The 26,986-nt window shown below is 37.0% G+C and overlaps 1 protein-coding gene across 1 annotated transcript in view; it reads right to left on the bottom strand.

Annotated features, from left to right (window-relative positions):
* Positions 1 to 26,986, bottom strand: part of LOC115120420 (integrin alpha-9-like) — a 224,493-nt gene that overhangs the window by 108,268 nt on the left and 89,239 nt on the right. The window contains exons 12-13 of the mRNA XM_065012599.1: positions 25,566 to 25,656; positions 22,638 to 22,683 (exon numbers count right to left, since the gene is read on the bottom strand). Coding sequence (XP_064868671.1) covers positions 22,638 to 22,683; positions 25,566 to 25,656 — 137 coding nt within the window. The remainder of the gene's footprint in view (positions 1 to 22,637; positions 22,684 to 25,565; positions 25,657 to 26,986) is intronic.

Raw genomic sequence — 26,986 nt, 5'->3', positions numbered from 1 at the left:
GTCCAATGGATCTACAACCAATACAACATGGTGTCAATGGACCTACAACCAATACAATACAACATAGTGTCAATGGACCTACAACCAATACAATATGGTGTCAATGGACCTATAACCAAACAATACCACATAGTGTCAATGGACCTATAACCAATACAATACACATAGTAGTATGGACCTAGAACCAATTTGTCCCTGTCAATGGACCTACAACCAATACAATGACCACCATAGTGTCAATGGACCTACAACCAATACAATATGGTGTCAATGGACCTATAACCAATACAATATGGTGTCAATGGACCTACAACCAATACAATATGGTGTCAATAGACCTACAACCAATAAAATACACCATCTGTCAATGGACCTACAACCAATAAATACCACATAGTGTCAATGGACCTATAACCAATACAATATGGTGTCAATGGACCTACAACCAATACAACATGGTGTCAATGGACCTACAACCAATACAATATGGTGTCAATAGACCTACAACCAATACAATACACCATAGTGTCAATGGATCTACAACCAATACAACATGGTGTCAATGGACCTAAAACCAATACAATATGGTGTCAATAGACCTACAACCAATACAATACACCATAGTGTCAATGGATCTACAACCAATACAACATGGTGTCAATGGACCTACAACCAATACAATACAACATAGTGTCAATGGACCTACAACCAATACAATATGGTGTCAATGGACCTACAACCAATACAACATGGTGTCAATGGACCTATAACCAATACAATACACCATAGTGTCAATGGACCTACAACCAATACAATACACCATAGTGTCAATGGACCTACAACCAATACAATATGGTGTCAATGGACCTATAACCAATACAATATGGTGTCAATGGACCTACAACCAATACAATACAACATAGTGTCAATGGACCTACAACCAATACAATATGGTGTCAATGGACCTATAACCAATACAATACACCATAGTGTCAATGGACCTACAACCAATACAATACACCATAGTGTCAATGGACCTACAACCAATACAATATGGTGTCAATGAACCTACAACCAATACAATATGGTGTCAATGGACCTACAACCAATACAATACAACATAGTGTCAATGGACCTACAACCAATACAATATGGTGTCAATGGACCTATAACCAATACAATACACCATAGTGTCAATGGACCTACAACCAATACAATACACCATAGTGTCAATGGACCTACAACCAATACAATATGGTGTCAATGGACCTACAACCAATACAATACAACATAGTGTCAATGGACCTATAACCAATACAATATGGTGTCAATGGACCTACAACCAATACAATACACCATAGTGTCAATGGATCTACAACCAATACAATATGGTGTCAATGGACCTACAACCAATACAATACAACATAGTGTCAATGGACCTATAACCAATACAATACACCATAGTGTCAATGGACCTACAACCAATACAATATGGTGTCAATGGACCTACAACCAATACAATATGGTGTCAATGGACCTACAACCAATACAATACACCATAGTGTCAATGGACCTACAACCAATACAATGTGGTGTCAATGGACCTACAACCAATACAATACAACATAGTGTCAATGGACCTACAACCAATACAATACCACAGTGTCAATGGACCTATAACCAATACAATATGGTGTCAATGGACCTACAACCAATACAATACAACATAGTGTCAATGGACCTATAACCAATAGAATATGGTGTCAATGGACCTACAACCAATACAACATGGTGTCAATGGACCTATAACCAATACAATACACCATAGTGTCAATGGACCTACAACCAATACAATACACCATAGTGTCAATGGACCTACAACCAATACAATATGGTGTCAATGGACCTATAACCAATACAATATGGTGTCAATGGACCTACAACCAATACAATACAACATAGTGTCAATGGACCTACAACCAATACAATATGGTGTCAATGGACCTATAACCAATACAATACACCATAGTGTCAATGGACCTACAACCAATACAATACACCATAGTGTCAATGGACCTACAACCAATACAATATGGTGTCAATGAACCTACAACCAATACAATATGGTGTCAATGGACCTACAACCAATACAATACAACATAGTGTCAATGGACCTACAACCAATACAATATGGTGTCAATGGACCTATAACCAATACAATACACCATAGTGTCAATGGACCTACAACCAATACAATACACCATAGTGTCAATGGACCTACAACCAATACAATATGGTGTCAATGGACCTACAACCCAATACAACATAGTGTCAATGGACCTATAACCAATACAATATGGTGTCAATGGACCTACAACCAATACAATACACCATAGTGTCAATGGATCTACAACCAATACAATATGGTGTCAATGGACCTACAACCAATACAATACAACATAGTGTCAATGGACCTATAACCAATACAATACACCATAGTGTCAATGGACCTACAACCAATACAATATGGTGTCAATGGACCTACAACCAATACAATATGGTGTCAATGGACCTACAACCAATACAATACACCATAGTGTCAATGGACCTACAACCAATACAATGTGGTGTCAATGGACCTACAACCAATACAATACAACATAGTGTCAATGGACCTACAACCAATACAATACCACAGTGTCAATGGACCTATAACCAATACAATATGGTGTCAATGGACCTACAACCAATACAATACAACATAGTGTCAATGGACCTATAACCAATAGAATATGGTGTCAATGGACCTACAACCAATACAACATGGTGTCAATGGACCTACAACCAATACAACATGGTGTCAATGGACCTACAACCAATACAATATGGTGTCAATAGACCTACAACCAATACAATACACCATAGTGTCAATGGATCTACAACCAATACAACATGGTGTCAATGGACCTACAACCAATACAATACAACATAGTGTCAATGGACCTACAACCAATACAATATGGTGTCAATGGACCTATAACCAATACAATACCACATAGTGTCAATGGACCTATAACCAATACAATACACCATAGTGTCAATGGACCTACAACCAATACAATACACCATAGTGTCAATGGACCTACAACCAATACAATATGGTGTCAATGGACCTATAACCAATACAATATGGTGTCAATGGACCTACAACCAATACAATACAACATAGTGTCAATGGACCTACAACCAATACAATATGGTGTCAATGGACCTATAACCAATACAATACACCATAGTGTCAATGGACCTACAACCAATACAATACACCATAGTGTCAATGGACCTACAACCAATACAATATGGTGTCAATGGACCTACAACCAATACAATATGGTGTCAATGGACCTACAACCAATACAATACAACATAGTGTCAATGGACCTACAACCAATACAATATGGTGTCAATGGACCTACAACCAATACAATACAACATAGTGTCAATGGACCTATAACCAATACAATATGGTGTCAATGGACCTACAACCAATACAATACACCATAGTGTCAATGGATCTACAACCAATACAATATGGTGTCAATGGACCTACAACCAATACAATACAACATAGTGTCAATGGACCTATAACCAATACAATACACCATAGTGTCAATGGACCTACAACCAATACAATATGGTGTCAATGGACCTACAACCAATACAATACACCATAGTGTCAATGGACCTACAACCAATACAATGTGGTGTCAATGGACCTACAACCAATACAATACAACATAGTGTCAATGGACCTACAACCAATACAATACCACATAGTGTCAATGGACCTATAACCAATACAATATGGTGTCAATGGACCTACAACCAATACAATACAACATAGTGTCAATGGACCTATAACCAATACAATATGGTGTCAATGGACCTACAACCAATACAACATGGTGTCAATGGACCTATAACCAATACAATATGGTGTCAATGGACCTACAACCAATACAATACACCATAGTGTCAATGGATCTACAACCAATACAACATGGTGTCAATGGACCTACAACCAATACAACATGGTGTCAATGGACCTACAACCAATACAATATGGTGTCAATGGACCTACAACCAATACAATACACCATAGTGTCAATGGATCTACAACCAATACACCATGGTGTCAATGGACCTACACCCAATACAACATGGTGTCAATGGACCTATAACCAATACAATATGGTGTCAATGGACCTATAACCAATACAATATGGTGTCAATGGACCTACAACCAATACAACATAGTGTCAATGGACCTATAACCAATACAATATGGTGTCAATGGACCTACAACCAATACAATACACCATAGTGTCAATGGACCTACAACCAATACAATATGGTGTCAATGGACCTATAACCAATACAATATGGTGTCAATGGACCTACAACCAATACAATACAACATAGTGTCAATGGACCTACAACCAATACAATATGGTGTCAATGGACCTATAACCAATACAATACACCATAGTGTCAATGGACCTACAACCAATACAATACCACATAGTGTCAATGGACCTATAACCAATACAATATGGTGTCAATGGACCTACAACCAATACAATACAACATAGTGTCAATGGACCTATAACCAATACAATATGGTGTCAATGGACCTACAACCAATACAACATGGTGTCAATGGACCTATAACCAATACAATATGGTGTCAATGGACCTACAACCAATACAATACACCATAGTGTCAATGGATCTACAACCAATACAACATGGTGTCAATGGACCTACAACCAATACAACATGGTGTCAATGGACCTACAACCAATACAATATGGTGTCAATAGACCTACAACCAATACAATACACCATAGTGTCAATGGATCTACAACCAATACACCATGGTGTCAATGGACCTACACCCAATACAACATGGTGTCAATGGACCTATAACCAATACAATATGGTGTCAATGGACCTATAACCAATACAATATGGTGTCAATGGACCTACAACCAATACAACATAGTGTCAATGGACCTATAACCAATACAATATGGTGTCAATGGACCTACAACCAATACAATACACCATAGTGTCAATGGACCTACAACCAATACAATATGGTGTCAATGGACCTATAACCAATACAATATGGTGTCAATGGACCTACAACCAATACAATACAACATAGTGTCAATGGACCTACAACCAATACAATATGGTGTCAATGGACCTATAACCAATACAATACACCATAGTGTCAATGGACCTACAACCAATACAATACACCATAGTGTCAATGGACCTACAACCAATACAATATGGTGTCAATGGACCTACAACCAATACAATACAACATAGTGTCAATGGACCTACAACCAATACAATATGGTGTCAATGGACCTATAACCAATACAATACACCATAGTGTCAATGGACCTACAACCAATACAATACACCATAGTGTCAATGGACCTACAACCAATACAATATGGTGTCAATGGACCTACAACCAATACAATACAACATAGTGTCAATGGACCTATAACCAATACAATATGGTGTCAATGGACCTACAACCAATACAATACACCATAGTGTCAATGGATCTACAACCAATACAATATGGTGTCAATGGACCTACAACCAATACAATACAACATAGTGTCAATGGACCTACAACCAATACAATATGGTGTCAATGGACCTACAACCAATACAATGTGGTGTCAATGGACCTACAACCAATACAATACAACATAGTGTCAATGGACCTACAACCAATACAATATGGTGTCAATGGACCTATAACCAATACAATACCACATAGTGTCAATGGACCTATAACCAATACAATACACCATAGTGTCAATGGACCTACAACCAATACAATACACCATAGTGTCAATGGACCTACAACCAATACAATATGGTGTCAATGGACCTATAACCAATACAATATGGTGTCAATGGATACAACCAATACAATACAACATAGTGTCAATGGACCTACAACCAATACAATATGGTGTCAATGGACCTATAACCAATACAACATAGTGTCAATGGACCTACAACCAATACAATACACCATAGTGTCAATGGACCTACAACCAATACAATATGGTGTCAATGGACCTACAACCAATACAATATGGTGTCAATGGACCTACAACCAATACAATACAACATAGTGTCAATGGACCTACAACCAATACAATATGGTGTCAATGGACCTACAACCAATACAATACAACATAGTGTCAATGGACCTACAACCAATACAATATGGTGTCAATGGACCTACAACCAATACAATACAATGGACCTACAACCAATACAATATAGTGTCAATGGACCTATAACCAATACAACATGGTGTCAATGGACCTACAACCAATACAACATGGTGTCAATGGACCTACAACCAATACAATATGGTGTCAATGGACCTACAACCAATACAATACACCATAGTGTCAATGGATCTACAACAATGGACCTACAACCAATACAATACACCATAGTGTCAATGGACCTACAACCAATACAACATGTGTCAATGACCTACAACCAATCAATGGACCTATAACCAATACAATATGGTGTCAATGGACCTACAACCAATACAACATAGTGTCAATGGACCTATAACCAATACAATATGGTGTCAATGGACCTACAACAACCAATACAATACAACATAGTGTCAATGGACCTACAACCAATACAATATGGTGTCAATGGACCTACAACCAATACAATACAATGGTGTCAATGGACCTACAACCAATACATAGTGTCAATGGACCTACAACCAATACAATATGGTGTCAATGGACCTACAACCAATACAATACAACATAGTGTCAATGGACCTACAACCAATACAATATGGTGTCAATGGACCTACAACCAATACAATACACCATAGTGTCAATGGACCTACAACCAATACAATACACCATAGTGTCAATGGACCTACAACCAATACAATATGGTGTCAATGGACCTACAACCAATACAATACAACATAGTGTCAATGGACCTACAACCAATACAATATGGTGTCAATGGACCTACAACCAATACAATACACCATAGTGTCAATGGACCTACAACCAATACAATACACCATAGTGTCAATGGACCTATAACCAATACAATATGGTGTCAATGGACCTACAACCAATACAATACAACATAGTGTCAATGGACCTATAACCAATACAATATGGTGTCAATGGACCTACAACCAATACAACATGGTGTCAATGGACCTATAACCAATACAATATGGTGTCAATGGACCTACAACCAATACAATACACCATAGTGTCAATGGATCTACAACCAATACAACATGGTGTCAATGGACTACAACCAATACAACATGGTGTCAATGGACCTACAACAATACAATATGGTGTCAATGGACCTACAACCAATACAACCATAGTGTCAATGGACCTCTACCAATACCAATACACCATGGTGTCAATGGACCTACAACCAATACAACATGGTGTCAATGGACCTATAACCAATACAATATGGTGTCAATGGACCTATAACCAATACAATATGGTGTCAATGGACCTACAACCAATACAACATACATAACCAATACAATATGGTGTCAATGGACCTACAACCAATACAATACACCATAGTGTCAATGGACCTACAACCAATACAATATGGTGTCAATGGACCTACAACCAATACAATATGGTGTCAATGGACCAATACAAACCAATACAATACAACATAGTGTCAATGGACCTACAACCAATACAATATGGTGTCAATGGACCTATAACCAATACAATACACCATAGTGTCAATGGACCTACAACCAATACAATACACATAGTGTCAATGGACCTACAACCAATACAATATGGTGTCAATGGACCTACAACCAATACAATACAACATAGTGTCAATGGACCTACAACCAATACAATGTCAATGGACCTACAACCAATAGTGTCAATGGACCTATAACCAATACAATATGGTGTCAATGGACCTACAACCAATACAATACACCATAGTGTCAATGGACCTACAACCAATACAATGGTGTCAATGGACCTACAAACAATACAACATGGTGTCAATGGACCTACAATACAATATGGTGTCAATGGACCTACAACCAATACAATACACCATAGTGTCAATGGACCTACAACCAATACAACATGGTGTCAATGGACCTACAACATGGTGTCAATGGACAATAACAACAATAGTGTCAATGGACCTATAACCAATACAATATGGTGTCAATGGACCTACAACCAATACAACATAGTGTCAATGGACCTATAACCAATACAATATGGTGTCAATGGACCATAGTGTCAATGGACCTACAACCAATACAATATGGTGTCAATGGACCTACAACCAATACAATATGGTGTCAATGGACCTACAACCAATACAATCAAGTGTCAATGGACCTACAACCAATACAATATGGTGTCAATGGACCTATAACCAATACAATACACCATAGTGTCAATGGACCTACAACCAATACACCATAGTGTCAATGGACCTACAACCAATACAATATGGTGTCAATGGACCTACAACCAATACAATACAACATAGTGTCAATGGACCTACAACCAATACAATATGGTGTCAATGGACCTATAACCAATACAATACACCATAGTGTCAATGGACCTACAACCAATACAATACACCATAGTGTCAATACAACAATATGGTGTCAATGGACCTATAACCAATACCAATACAATGGACTACAACCAATAGTGTCAATGGACCTACAACCAATACAATATGGTGTCAATGGACCTACAACCAATACAATACAACATAGTGTCAATGGACCTACAACCAATACAATATGGTGTCAATGGACCTACAACCAATACAATACAACATAGTGTCAATGGACCTACAACCAATACAATATGGTGTCAATGGACCTACAACCAATACAATACAACATAGTGTCAATGGACCTACAACCAATACAATATGGTGTCAATGGACCTATAACCAATACAATACCACATAGTGTCAATGGACCTATAACCAATACAATACACCATAGTGTCAATGGACCTACAACCAATACAATACACCATAGTGTCAATGGACCTACAACCAATACAATATGGTGTCAATGGACCTACAACCAATACAATATGGTGTCAATGGACCTACAACCAATACAATACAACATAGTGTCAATGGACCTACAACCAATACAATATGGTGTCAATGGACCTATAACCAATACAATACAACATAGTGTCAATGGACCTACAACCAATACCACATAGTGTCAATGGACATAACCAATACAATAGTGTCAATGGACCTACAACCAATACAATATGGTGTCAATACAACCAATACAATATGGTGTCAATGGACCTACAACCAATACAATACAACATAGTGTCAATGGACCTACAACAATACAATACAATCAATGGTGTCAATGGACCTACAACCAATACAATACAACATAGTGTCAATGGACCTATAACCAATACAATATGGTGTCAATGGACCTACAACCAATACAATACACCATAGTGTCAATGGATCTACAACCAATACAATATGGTGTCAATGGACCTACAACCAATACAATACAACATAGTGTCAATGGACCTATAACCAATACAATACACCATAGTGTCAATGGACCTACAACCAATACAATATGGTGTCAATGGACCTACAACCAATACAATACACCATAGTGTCAATGGACCTACAACCAATACAATGTGGTGTCAATGGACCTACAACCAATACAATACAACATAGTGTCAATGGACCTACAACCAATACAATACCACATAGTGTCAATGGACCTATAACCAATACAATATGGTGTCAATGGACCTACAACCAATACAATACAACATAGTGTCAATGGACCTATAACCAATACAATATGGTGTCAATGGACCTACAACCAATACAACATGGTGTCAATGGACCTATAACCAATACAATATGGTGTCAATGGACCTACAACCAATACAACATGGTGTCAATGGACCTACAACCAATACAATATGGTGTCAATGGACCTACAACCAATACAATACACCATAGTGTCAATGGACCTACAACCAATACACCATGGTGTCAATGGACCTACACCCAATACAACATGGTGTCAATGGACCTATAACCAATACAATATGGTGTCAATGGACCTATAACCAATACAATATGGTGTCAATGGACCTACAACCAATACAACATAGTGTCAATGGACCTATAACCAATACAATATGATGTCAATGGACCTACAACCAATACAATACACCATAGTGTCAATGGACCTACAACCAATACAATATGGTGTCAATGGACCTACAACCAATACAATATGGTGTCAATGGACCTACAACCAATACAATACACCATAGTGTCAATGGACCTACAACCAATACAATATGGTGTCAATGGACCTACAACCAATACAATATGGTGTCAATGGACCTATAACCAATACAATACACCATAGTGTCAATGGACCTACAACCAATACAATACAACATAGTGTCAATGGACCTATAACCAATCAAATGTGGTGTCAATGGACCTACAACCAATACAATACCACATAGTGTCAATGGACCTATAACCAATACAAAACACCATAGTGTCAATGGACCTACAACCAATACAATACACCATAGTGTCAATGGACCTATAACCAATACAATATGGTGTCAATGGACCTACAACCAATACAATATGGTGTCAATGGACCTACAACCAATACAATATGGTGTCAATGGACCTACAACCAATACAATATGGTGTCAATAGACCTACAACCAATACAATACACCATAGTGTCAATGGATCTACAACCAATACAACATGGTGTCAATGGACCTACAACCAATACAACATGGTGTCAATGGACCTACAACCAATACAATATGGTGTCAATGGACCTACAACCAATACAACATAGTCAATGGACCTACAACCAATACAACATGGTGTCAATGGACCTACAACCAATACAATATGGTGTCAATGGACCTACAACCAATACAATACACCATAGTGTCAATGGACCTACAATACAATACAATATGGTGTCAATGGACCTACAACCAATACAATACACCATAGTGTCAATGGACCTACAACCAATACAATATGGTGTCAATGGACCTACAACCAATACAATATGGTGTCAATGGACCTACAACCAATACAATATGGTGTCAATGGACCTACAACCAATACAATACACCATAGTGTCAATGGACCTACAACCAATACAACATGGTGTCAATGGACCTACAACCAATACAACATGGTGTCAATGGACCTACAACCAATACAATACCACATAGTGTCAATGGACCTATAACCAATACAATACACCATAGTGTCAATGGACCTACAACCAATACAATATGGTGTCAATGGACCTATAACCAATACAATATGGTGTCAATGGACCTACAACCAATACAATACAACATGGTGTCAATGGACCTACAACCAATACAATATGGTGTCAATGGACCTACAACCAATACAATACAATACACAATACATAGTGTCAATGGACCTACAACCAATACAATATAGTGTCAATGGACCTACAACCAATACAATACACCATAGTGTCAATGGACCTACAACCAATACAATATGGTGTCAATGGACCTACAACAATACAATACAACATAGTGTCAATGGACCTACAACCAATACAATATGGTGTCAATGGACCTATAACCAATACAATACACCATAGTGTCAATGGACCTACAACCAATACAATACACCATAGTGTCAATGGACCTACAACCAATACAATATGGTGTCAATGGACCTACAACCAATACAATATGGTGTCAATGGACCTATAACCAATACAATACACCATAGTGTCAATGGACCTACAACCAATACAATACACCATAGTGTCAATGGACCTACAACCAATACAATATGGTGTCAATGGACCTACAACCAATACAATACAACATAGTGTCAATGGACCTATAACCAATACAATACACCATAGTGTCAATGGACCTACAACCAATACAATATGGTGTCAATGGACCTACAACCAATACAACATGGTGTCAATGGACCTATAACCAATACAATATGGTGTCAATGGTGTCAATGGACCTACAACCATGGATACAACAATACAACATAGTGTCAATGGACCTACAACCAATACAATATGGTGTCAATGGACCTACAACCAATACAATACACCATAGTGTCAATGGATCTACAACCAATACACCATGGTGTCAATGGACCTACACCCAATACAACATGGTGTCAATGGACCTATAACCAATACAATATGGTGTCAATGGACCTATAACCAATACAATATGGTGTCAATGGACCTACAACCAATACAACATAGTGTCAATGGACCTATAACCAATACAATATGTGTCAATGGACCTACAACCAATACAATACACCATGGTGTCAATGGACCTACAACCAATACAATATGGTGTCAATGGACCTACAACCAATACAATACACCATAGTGTCAATGGACCTATAACCAATACAAACACCATAGTGTCAATGGACCACCAATACATAGTGTCAATGGACCTATAACCAATACAATATGGTGTCAATGGACCTACAACCAATACAATATGGTGTCAATGGACCTATAACCAATACAAACATGGTGTCAATGGACCTACAACCAATACAATACAACATAGTGTCAATGGACCTACAACCAATACAATATGGTGTCAATGGACCTACAACCAATACAATACACATAGTGTCAATGGATCAAACAATACACCATAGTGTCAATGGACCTACAACAATACAATACAACATAGTGTCAATGGACCTATAACCAATACAACATGGTGTCAATGGACCTACAACCAATACAATATAGTGTCATGGACCTACAACAATACAATATGGTGTCAATGGACCTACAACCAATACAATATGGTGTCAATAGACCTACAACCAATACAATACACCATAGTGTCAATGGATCTACAACCAATACAACATGGTGTCAATGGACCTACAACCAATACAACATGGTGTCAATAGACCTACAACCAATACAATACACCATAGTGTCAATGGATCTACAACCAATACAACATGGTGTCAATGGACCTACAACCAATACAACATGGTGTCAATGGACCTACAACCAATACAACATGGTGTCAATGGACCTACAACCAATACAATACACCATAGTGTCAATGGACCTACAACCAATACAATATGGTGTCAATGGACCTACAACCAATACAATACACCATAGTGTCAATGGACCTACAACCAATACAATATGGTGTCAATAGACCTACAACCAATACAATACACCATAGTGTCAATGGACCTACAACCAATACAACCATGGTGTCAATGGACCTACAACCAATACAATACACCATAGTGTCAATGGACCTACAACCAATACAATATGGTGTCAATGGACCTACAACCAATACAAATGGTGTCAATGGACCTACAACCAATACAATACACACATAGTGTCAATGGACCTACAACCAATACAATATAGTGTCAATGGACCTACAACCAATACAATACATGGTGTCAATGGACCTATAACCAATACACCATGGTGTCAATGGACCTACAACCAATACAATACAACATGGTGTCAATGGACCTACAACCAATACAATATGGTGTCAATGGACCTACAACCAATACAATACACCATAGTGTCAATGGACCTACAACCAATACAATACACCATGGTGTCAATGGACCTACAACCAATACAATATGGTGTCAATGGACCTACAACCAATACAATATGGTGTCAATGGACCTACAACCAATACAATATAGTGTCAATGGACCTACAACCAATACAATATGGTGTCAATGGACCAATACACCATAGTGTCAATGGACCTACAACCAATACAATACACCATAGTGTCAATGGACCTATAACCAATACAATACACCATAGTGTCAATGGACCTACAACCAATACAATATGGTGTCAATGGACCTACAACCAATACAATACACCATAGTGTCAATGGACCTACAACCAATACAATATGGTGTCAATGGACCTACAACCAATACAATACACCATAGTGTCAATGGACCTACAACCAATACAATATGGTGTCAATGGACCTACAACCAATACAATACACCATAGTGTCAATGGACCTACAACCAATACAATATGGTGTCAATGGACCTACAACCAATACAATATGGTGTCAATGGACCTACAACCAATACAATACACCATAGTGTCAATGGACCTACAACCAATACAATACACCATAGTGTCAATGGACCTACAACCAATACAATATGGTGTCAATGGACCTACAACCAATACAATACCACATAGTGTCAATGGACCTACAACCAATACACCATGGTGTCAATGGACCTACAACCAATACAATATGGTGTCAATGGACCTACAACCAATACAATACAAATGGTGTCAATGGACCTACAACCAATACAATACACCATAGTGTCAATGGACCTACAACCAATACAATACACCATAGTGTCAATGGACCTACAACCAATACAATACACCATAGTGTCAATGGACCTACAACCAATACAATATGGTGTCAATGGACCTACAACCAATACAATATGGTGTCAATAGACCTACAACCAATACAATACACCATAGTGTCAATGGACCTATAACCAATACAAAACACCATAGTGTCAATGGACCTACAACCAATACAATACACCATAGTGTCAATGGACCTATAACCAATACAATATGGTGTCAATGGACCTACAACCAATACAATATGGTGTCAATGGACCTACAACCAATACAATATGGTGTCAATGGACCTACAACCAATACAATACACCATAGTGTCAATGGACCTACAACCAATACAATATGGTGTCAATAGACCTACAACCAATACAATACACCATAGTGTCAATGGATCTACAACCAATACAACATGGTGTCAATGGACCTACAACCAATACAACATGGTGTCAATGGACCTACAACCAATACAACATGGTGTCAATGGACCTACAACCAATACAATACACCATAGTGTCAATGGACCTACAACCAATACAATATGGTGTCAATGGACCTACAACCAATACAATACACCATAGTGTCAATGGACCTACAACCAATACAATATGGTGTCAATGGACCTACAACCAATACAATATGGTGTCAATGGACCTACAACCAATACAATATGGTGTCAATGGACCTATAACCAATACAATACCACATAGTGTCAATGGACCTATAACCAATACAATACACCATAGTGTCAATGGACCTACAACCAATACAATATGGTGTCAATGGACCTACAACCAATACAATACACCATAGTGTCAATGGACCTACAACCAATACAATATGGTGTCAATGGACCTACAACCAATACAATACACCAGTGTCAATGGACCTATAACCAATACACCAGTGTCAATGGACCTACAACCAATACACCAGTGTCAATGGACCTACAACCAATACAATACACCAGTGTCAATGGACCTATAACCAATACAATACACCAGTGTCAATGGACCTACAACCAATACAATACACCATTGTCAATGGACCTACAACCAATACAATATGGTGTCAATGGACCTACAACCAATACAATATGGTGTCAATGGACCTACAACCAATACAATATGGTGTCAATGGACCTACAACCAATACAATACACCATAGTGTCAATGGACCTACAACCAATACAATATGGTGTCAATGGACCTATAACCAATACAAAATGGTGTCAATGGACCTACAACCAATACAATATGGTGTCAATGGACCTACAACCAATACAATATGGTGTCAATAGACCTACAACCAATACAATACACCATAGTGTCAATGTTCCACTGACCTACAATGTTCCAATGTGTTTACAATACTATGTTCCATATGTGTCAATGGACCTACAACCAATACAATATGGTGCAAATGGACCTACAACCAATACAATACAATATGGTGTCAAGGGACCTACAACCAATACAATATGGTGTCAATGGACCTTCAACCAATACAAAGTAGACACAGCCTGGAATTCATGTATTTCTGCGATGAAACATTTTACTATGTTCCACTGTATGTGTTTATATTACTATGTTCCACTGTATGTGTTTATATTACTATGTTCCACTGTATGTGTTTATACTATGTTCCACTGTATGTCTTTATACTACTATGTTCCACTGTATGTCTTTATATTACTATGTTCCACTGTATGTCTTTATATTACTATGTTCCACTGTATGTGTTTATATTACTATGTTCCACTGTATGTGTTTATACTACTATGTTCCACTGTATGTGTTTATACTACTATGTTCCACTGTATGTGTTTATATTACTATGTTCCACTGTATGTGTTTATATTACTATGTTCCACTGTATGTGTTTATATTACTATGTTCCACTGTATGTGTTTATATTACTATGTTCCACTGTATGTGTTTATACTACTATGTTCCACTGTATGTCTTTATATTACTATGTTCCACTGTATGTCTTTATACTACTATGTTCCACTGTATGTGTTTATATTACTATGTTCCACTGTATGTCTTTATACTACTATGTTCCACTGTATGTCTTTATACTACTATGTTCCACTGTATGTGTTTATATTACTATGTTCCACTGTATGTGTTTATATTACTATGTTCCACTGTATGTGTTTATACTACTATGTTCCACTGTATGTGCTTATACTATGTTCCACTGTATGTCTTTATACTACTATGTTCCACTGTATGTGTTTATATTACTATGTTCCACTGTATGTGTTTATATTACTATGTTCCACTGTATGTGTTTATACTATGTTCCACTGTATGTGTTTATATTACTATGTTCCACTGTATGTGTTTATACTATGTTCCACTGTATGTCTTTATATTACTATGTTCCACTGTATGTGTTTATATTACTATGTTCCACTGTATGTGTTTATATTACTATGTTCCACTGTATGTGTTTATACTATGTTCCACTGTATGTGTTTATATTACTATGTTCCACTGTATGTGTTTATACTATGTTCCACTGTATGTCTTTATACTACTATGTTCCACTGTATGTCTTTATATTACTGTTCCACTGTATGTCTTTATATTACTATGTTCCACTGTATGTGTTTATACTACTATGTTCCACTGTATGTCTTTATATTACTATGTTCCACTGTATGTCTTTGTATTACTATGTTGCACTTAATGTGTTTATACTACTATGTTCCACTGTATGTCTTTATATTACTATGTTCCACTGTATGTCTTTGTATTACTATGTTGCACTTAATGTGTTTATACTACTATGTTCCACTGTATGTCTTTATATTACTATGTTCCACTGTATGTCTTTATATTACTATGTTCCACTGTATGTCTTTATATTACTATGTTCCACTGTATGTGTTTATACTACTATGTTCCACTGTATGTCTTTATATTACTATGTTCCACTGTATGTGTTTATATTACTATGTTCCACTGTATGTCTTTATATTACTATGTTCCACTGTATGTGTTTATACTACTATGTTCCACTGTATGTGTTTATATTAATATGTTCCACTGTATGTGTTTATATTACTATGTTCCACTGTATGTCTTTATACTACTATGTTCCACTGTATGTCTTTATATTACTATGTTCCACTGTATGTGTTTATACTACTATGTTCCACTGTATGTCTTTATATTACTATGTTCCACTGTATGTGTTTATATTACTATGTTCCACTGTATGTGTTTATACTATGTTCCACTGTATGTGTTTATATTACTATGTTCCACTGTATGTGTTTATACTATGTTCCACTGTATGTGTTTATACTACTATGTTCCACTGTATGTGTTTATATTACTATGTTCCACTTAATGTGTTTATACTACTATGTTCCACTTAATGTGTTTATATTACTATGTTCCACTGTATGTCTTTATATTACTATGTTCCACTGTATGTGTTTATATTACTATGTTCCACTGTATGTGTTTATACTACTATGTTCCACTGTATGTGCTTATACTATGTTCCACTGTATGTCTTTATACTACTATGTTCCACTGTATGTGTTTATATTACTATGTTCCACTGTATGTGTTTATATTACTATGTTCCACTGTATGTGTTTATACTATGTTCCACTGTATGTGTTTATACTACTATGTTCCACTGTATGTGTTTATATTACTATGTTCCACTGTATGTGTTTATATTACTATGTTCCACTGTATGTGTTTATACTATGTTCCACTGTATGTCTTTATACTACTATGTTCCACTGTATGTCTTTATACTACTATGTTCCACTGTATGTCTTTATATTACTATGTTCCACTGTATGTGTTTATACTACTATGTTCCACTGTATGTCTTTATATTACTATGTTCCACTGTATGTGTTTATACTACTATGTTCCACTGTATGTCTTTATATTACTATGTTCCACTGTATGTCTTTATATTACTATGTTCCACTGTATGTGTTTATATTACTATGTTCCACTGTATGTGTTTATATTACTATGTTCCACTGTATGTCTTTATATTACTATGTTCCACTGTATGTCTTTATATTACTATGTTCCACTGTATGTGTTTATACTACTATGTTCCACTGTATGTCTTTATATTACTATGTTCCACTGTATGTGTTTATTTACTATGTTCCACTGTATGTGTTTATACTATGTTCCACTGTATGTGTTTATATTACTATGTTCCACTGTATGTGTTTATACTATGTTCCACTGTATGTCTTTATACTACTATGTTCCACTGTATGTCTTTATATTACTATGTTCCACTGTATGTCTTTATATTACTATGTTCCACTGTATGTGTTTATACTACTATGTTCCACTGTATGTCTTTATATTACTATGTTCCACTGTATGTCTTTATATTACTATGTTCCACTGTATGTGTTTATACTACTATGTTCCACTGTATGTCTTTATATTACTATGTTCCACTGTATGTCTTTGTATTACTATGTTCCACTGTATGTCTTTATACTACTATGTTCCACTGTATGTCTTTATATTACTATGTTCCACTGTATGTGTTTATATTACTATGTTCCACTGTATGTGTTTATACTATGTTCCACTGTATGTCTTTATACTACTATGTTCCACTGTATGTCTTTATATTACTATGTTCCACTGTATGTGTTTATATTACTATGTTCCACTGTATGTGTTTATATTACTATGTTCCACTGTATGTGTTTATATTACTATGTTCCACTGTATGTGTTTATATTACTATGTTCCACTGTATGTGTTTATATTACTATGTTCCACTGTATGTCTTTATACTACTATGTTCCACTGTATGTCTTTATATTACTATGTTCCACTGTATGTGTTTATACTACTATGTTCCACTGTATGTCTTTATATTACTATGTTCCACTGTATGTGTTTATATTACTATGTTCCACTGTATGTGTTTATATACTATGTTCCACTGTATGTCTTTATATTACTATGTTCCACTGTATGTGTTTATATTACTATGTTCCACTGTATGTCTTTATATTACTATGTTCCACTGTATGTCTTTATATTACTATGTTCCACTGTATGTGTTTATATTACTATGTTCCACTGTATGTGTTTATACTACTATGTTCCACTGTATGTGTTTATACTACTATGTTCCACTGTATGTGTTTATATTACTATGTTCCACTGTATGTGTTTATATTACTATGTTCCACTGTATGTCTTTATATTACTATGTTCCACTGTATGTCTTTATATACTATGTTCCACTGTATGTGTTTATATTACTATGTTCCACTGTATGTGTTTATATTACTATGTTCCACTGTATGTCTTTTCCTATGTTCCACTGTATGTCTTTATACTACTATGTTCCACTGTATGTGTTTATACTACTATGTTCCACTGTATGTGTTTATATTACTATGTTCCACTGTATGTGTTTATTACTATGTTCCACTGTATGTGTTTATATTACTATGTTCCACTGTATGTCTTTTATACTATGTTCCACTGTATGTGTTTATACTATGTTCCACTGTATGTGTTTATACTACTATGTTCCACTGTATGTGTTTATACTATGTTCCACTGTATGTGTTTATATTACTATGTTCCACTGTATGTGTTTATACTACTATGTTCCACTTAATGTGTTTATATTACTATGTTCCACTGTAATGTGTTTATATTACTATGTTCCACTGTATGTGTTTATATTACTATGTTCCACTGTATGTGTTTATATTACTATGTTCCACTGTATGTGTTTATATTACTATGTTCCACTGTATGTCTTTATACTACTATGTTCCACTGTATGTGTTTATACTATGTTCCACTGTATGTCTTTATACTACTATGTTCCACTGTATGTGTTTATATTACTATGTTCCACTGTATGTGTTTATATTACTATGTTCCACTGTATGTGTTTATACTATGTTCCACTGTATGTGTTTATATTACTATGTTCCACTGTATGTGTTTATACTATGTTCCACTGTATGTCTTTATATTACTGTTCCACTGTATGTCTTTATCTTACTATGTTCCACTGTATGTGTTTATACTACTATGTTCCACTGTATGTCTTTATATTACTATGTTCCACTGTATGTCTTTGTATTACTATGTTGCACTTAATGTGTTTATACTACTATGTTCCACTGTATGTCTTTATATTACTATGTTCCACTGTATGTCTTTGTATTACTATGTTGCACTTAATGTGTTTATACTACTATGTTCCACTGTATGTCTTTATATTACTATGTTCCACTGTATGTCTTTATATTACTATGTTCCACTGTATGTGTTTATACTATGTTCCACTGTATGTCTTTATACTACTATGTTCCACTGTATGTCTTTATATTACTATGTTCCACTGTATGTGTTTATACTACTATGTTCCACTGTATGTCTTTATATTACTATGTTCCACTGTATGTCTTTATATTACTATGTTCCACTGTATGTGTTTATACTACTATGTTCCACTGTATGTGTTTATATTAATATGTTCCACTGTATGTGTTTATATTACTATGTTCCACTGTATGTCTTTATACTACTATGTTCCACTGTATGTCTTTATATTACTATGTTCCACTGTATGTGTTTATACTACTATGTTCCACTGTATGTCTTTATATTACTATGTTCCACTGTATGTGTTTATATTACTATGTTCCACTGTATGTGTTTATACTATGTTCCACTGTATGTGTTTATATTACTATGTTCCACTGTATGTGTTTATACTATGTTCCACTGTATGTCTTTATATTACTATGTTCCACTGTATGTGTTTATACTACTATGTTCCACTGTATGTGTTTATATTACTATGTTGCACTGTATGTCTTTATATTACTATGTTGCACTGTATGTGTTTATACTACCATGTTCCACTGTATGTCTTTATACTACTATGTCCCACTGTATGTCTTTATACTATGTTCCACTGTATGTCTTTATACTACTATGTTCCACTGTATGTGTTTATATTACTATGTTGCACTGTATGTCTTTATACTACTATGTTCCACTGTATGTGTTTATATTACTATGTTCCACTGTATGTCTTTATATTACTATGTTCCACTGTATGTGTTTATATTACTATGTTCCACTGTATGTCTTTATATTACTATGTTGCACTGTATGTGTTTATACTACCATGTTCCACTGTATGTCTTTATATTACTATGTTGCACTGTATGTGTTTATACTACCATGTTCCACTGTATGTCTTTATATTACTATGTTGCACTGTATGTCTTTATATTACTATGTTCCACTGTATGTCTTTATACTACTATGTTCCACTGTATGTCTTTATATTACTATGTTCCACTGTATGTGTTTATACTACTATGTTCCACTATATGTGTTTATATTACTATGTTCCACTGTATGTCTTTATACTACTATGTTCCACTGTATGTCTTTATATTACTATGTTCCACTGTATGTGTTTATACTACTATGTTCCACTGTATGTCTTTATATTACTATGTTCCACTGTATGTGTTTATATTACTATGTTCCACTGTATGTGTTTATACTACCATGTTCCACAGTATGTGTTTATACTACTATGTTCCACTGTATGTGTTTATACTACTATGTTCCACTGTATGTGTTTATACTACCATGTTCCACTGTATGTGTTTATACTACTATGTTCCACTGTATGTGTTTATGCTACTATGTTCCACTGTATGTGTTTATATTACTATGTTCCACTTAATGTGTTTATACTACTATGTTCCACTGTATGTGTTTATATTACTATGTTCCACTGTATGTCTTTATATTACTATGTTCCACTGTATGTGTTTATACTACTATGTTCCAATATCTACACTAGTATAGTCCCAATTACAATTGAGCAACGTATTGGACCTGCATTCAAAGTGGTATGCTGGTATGGACATTGGAACAAAGCCTGACTTACAACCACTTACCTCAATAACACCACGCTATCAGCCATAAAAGCACCAATGGTAATATCTGCAATGAAAGAACAATGAGCACAGCAGATCTCTTTCGTTCTTTGAAGATATGGCAATATGCACAAAGGTCATCATTAACAAGTGATGACCTTTGTGGGTCCTCATACCTGTTGTTTTCTGTTCTAGTTCTAAATGTCCACGATTGATGTGGAGCCCAGTAACAGGAGTGTTACTGGCTGACCAGTAACCACTCAGAGTCAGACAGACAGGAGTGTTACTGGCTGACCAGTAACCACTCAGAGTCAGACAGACAGGAGTGTTACTGGCTGACCAGTAACCACTCAGAGTCAGACAGACAGGAGTGTTACTGGCTGACCAGTAACCACTCAGAGTCAGACAGACAGGAGTGTTACTGGCTGACCAGTAACCACTCAGAGTCAGACAGACAGCAGTGTTACTGGCTGACCAGTAACCACTCAGAGTCAGACAGACAGGAGAATGAGTGAACAATTCTTTACTTTGTCTGCTGATTCTGAGTTCATTTTATGTATTCATTTCTAAATCTAATCAAGCAGGTACAGTTTAAGTCAGAAGTTTACATACACCTTAGCCAAATACATTTAAACTCAGTTTTTCACAATTCCTGACATTTAATCCCAGTAAAAATTCCCTGTATTAAGTCAGTTGGCATCACCACTTTATTTTAAGAATGGGAAATGTCAGAATAAAAGTAGAGAATTGTTTATTTGTTTAAAAACCCAATTAGTATTTGGTAGCATTGCCTTTAAATAGTTTAATTTGGGTCCAACATTTTGGGGAGCCTTCCATAAGCTTCCCACAATAAATTGGGTGAATTTTGGCCCCTTCCTCCTCACAGAGCTGGTGTAACTGAGTCAGGTTTGTAGGCCTCCTTGCTCGCACAAGATTTTTCAGTTCTGCCCACAACTGTTCTATAGGATTGAGGTCAGGGCTTTGTGATGGCCACTCCAATTCCTTGACTTTGTTGTCCTTAAACCATTTTGCCACAACTTTGGATGTATGCTTGGGGTCATTGTCCATTTGAAAGACCCATTTGCGACCAAGCATTAACTTCCTGACTGATGTCTTGAGATGTTGCTTCAATATATCCACATAATTGTCCTCCCTCATGATGCCATCTATTTTGTGAAGTGCAACAGTCCGTCCTGCAGCAAAGCACCCCCACAACATGATGCTGCCACCCCCTTGCTTCACGGTTGGGATGGTGTTCTTCGGCTTGCAAGCCTCTCCCTTTTTCCTCCAAACATAACGATGGTCATTACGGCCAAACGGTTCTATTTTTGTTTTATCAGCCCAGAGGACATTTCTCCAAAAAGTACGATCTTTGTCCCTGGATCTTGTCCCTACGATCTTTTTCTGTGGATATAGATCATTTAGCACGTGTTTCCTCCAGGATCTTCACAAGGTCCTTTGCTGTTGTTCTGGGATTGATTTGCACTTTTTGCACCAAAGTACGTTCATCTCTAGGAGACAGAACGTGTCTCCTTCCTGAGTGGTATGACGGCTGCGTGGTCCCATGGTGTTTATACTGGCGTACTATTGTTTGTACAGATTAACATGGTACCTTCAGGCGTTTGTAAATCTCTCCCAAGGATGAACCAGACTTGTGGAGGTCAACAATTGTTTTCTGAGGTCTTGGCTGATTTATTTAGATTTTCCCATGATGTCAAGCAAAGAGGCACTGAGTTTGAAGGTAGGCCTTGAAATACATCCACAGGTACACCTCCAATTGACTCAAATGATGTCAATTAGCCTATCAGAAGCTTCTAAAGCCATGACATCATTTTCTGGGATTTTCCAAGCCGTTTAAAGGCACAGTCAACTTCGTGTATGTAAACTTCTGACCCACTGGAATTGTGATACAGTGAATTATAAGTGAAATAATCTGTCTATAAAAAATTGTTGGAAAAATTACTTGTGTCATGCACAAAGTAGATGTCCTAACCAACTTGCCAAGCTATAGTTTGTTAACAAGACATTTGTGGTGGTTGAAAAATGAGTTTTAATGATTCCAACTTAAATGTATGTAAACTTCCGGCTTCAACTGTATATAATAACAACATGAAGTTGAAATGTAGGTCCTAGGTGTTTCATTAGCCCTACACCTAGTGTTGGCTATGTTGAGATGTAGGTCCTAGGTGTTTCATTAGCCCTACACCTAGTGTTGGCTATGTTGAGATGTAGGTCTAGGTGTTTCATTAGCCCTACACCTAGTGTTGGCTATGTTGAGATGTAGGTCCTAGGTGTTTCATTAGCCCTACACATAGTGTTAGCTATGTTGAGATGTAGGTCCTAGGTGTTCCATTAGCCCTACACCTAGTGTTAGCTATGTTGAGATGTAGGTCCTAGGTGTTCCATTAGCCCTACACCTAGTGTTGGCTATGTTGAGATGTAGGCCCGAGGTGTTCCATTAGCCCTACACCTAGTGTTGGCTATGTTGAGATGTAGGTCCTAGGTGTTTCATTAGCCCTACACCTAGTGTTGGTTATGTTGAGATGTAGGCCCGAGGTGTTTCATTAGCCCTACACCTAGTGTTGGTTATGTTGAGATGTAGGCCTGAGGTGTTTCATTAGCCCTACACCTAGTGTTGGCTATGTTGAGATGTAGGTCCTAGGTGTTCCATTAGCCCTACACCTAGTGTTGGCTATGTTGAGATGTAGGTCCTAGGTGTTCCATTAGCCCTACACCTAGTGTTGGCTATGTTGAGATGTAGGCCCGAGGTGTTTCATTAGCCCTACACCTAGTGTTAGCTATGTTGAGATGTAGGTCCTAGGTGTTCCATTAGCCCTACACCTAGTGTTGGCTATGTTGAGATGTAGGTCCTAGGTGTTTCATTAGCCCTACACCTAGTGTTGGCTATGTTGCATCATGTCTGTATTGTACTGTATAATATGACCCTACCTGGATATCCATTGCTGTCCATGTCCACATTGCCAGAGATTGATTGGCCGAACATCTGGAGGGCGGGGTTAATGCTCTGTCCAGACACTCTCTGCAATGAATGATATAAAACGTGAGATAGAACATATACATACATGCAAGCACACACACTGACCTGAAGACCAAACACTGCGAACACATTACTGTAGCAGTAGGGGTCAGAGTCATACCGTCTAACCGTTTGAAGCACTAGTCTGCTACCACTACTATAACAGACCACTATCTGCTACCACTACTATAACAGACCACTGGCTGCTACCACTACTATAACAGACCACTGTCTGCTACCACTACTATAACAGACCACTGTCTGCTACCACTACTATAACAGAACACTGTCTGCTACCACTACTATAACAGACCCCTGTCTGCTACCACTACTATAATAGACCCCTGTCTGCTACCACTACTATAACAGACCACTGTCTGCTACCACTACTAAAACAGACCACTGTCTGCTACCACTACTATAACAGACCACTGTCTGCTACCACTACTATAACAGACCACTGTCTGCTACCACTACTATAACAGACCACTGTCTGCTACCACTACTATAACAGACCACTGTCTGCTACCACTACTATAACAGACCACTGTCTGCTACCACTACTATAACAGACACTGACCACCACTACTATAACAGACCACTGTCTGCTACCACTACTATAACAGACCACTGTCTGCTACCACTACTATAACAGACCACTGTCTGCTACCACTACTATAACAGACCACTGTCTGCTACCACTACTATAACAGACCACTGGCTGCTACCACTACTATAACAGACCACTGTCTGCTACCACTACTATAACAGACCACTGTCTGCTACCACTACTATAACAGACCACTGTCTGCTACCACTACTATAACAGACCACTGTCTACAACAGACCACTGTCTGCTACCACTACTATAACAGACCACTGTCTGCTACCACTACTATAACAGACCACTGTCTGCTACCACTACTATAACAGACCACTGTCTGCTACCACTAAAACAGACCACTGTCTACTACCACTACTATAACAGACCACTGTCTGCTACCTACTATAACAGACCACTGTCTGCTACCACTACTATAACAGACCACTGTCTGCTACCACTACTATAACAGACCACTGCTACCACTACTATAACTACCCATAACAGACCACTGTCTACAACAGACCACTGTCTGCTACCACTACTATAACAGACCACTGTCTGCTACCACTACTATAACAGACCACTGTCTGCTACCACTACTATAACAGACCACTGTCTGCTACCACTACTATAACAGACCACTGGCTGCTACCACTACTATAACAGACCACTGTCTGCTACCACTACTATAACAGACCACTGTCTGCTACCACTACTATAACAGACCAC

This window comes from Oncorhynchus nerka, linkage group LG28 (assembly GCF_034236695.1).
Source record: "Oncorhynchus nerka isolate Pitt River linkage group LG28, Oner_Uvic_2.0, whole genome shotgun sequence".
NCBI lineage: Eukaryota > Metazoa > Chordata > Actinopteri > Salmoniformes > Salmonidae > Oncorhynchus > Oncorhynchus nerka.
Note: the sequence above shows the minus strand (reverse complement) of the source record. Positions and strands in the feature narration are given on the sequence as shown.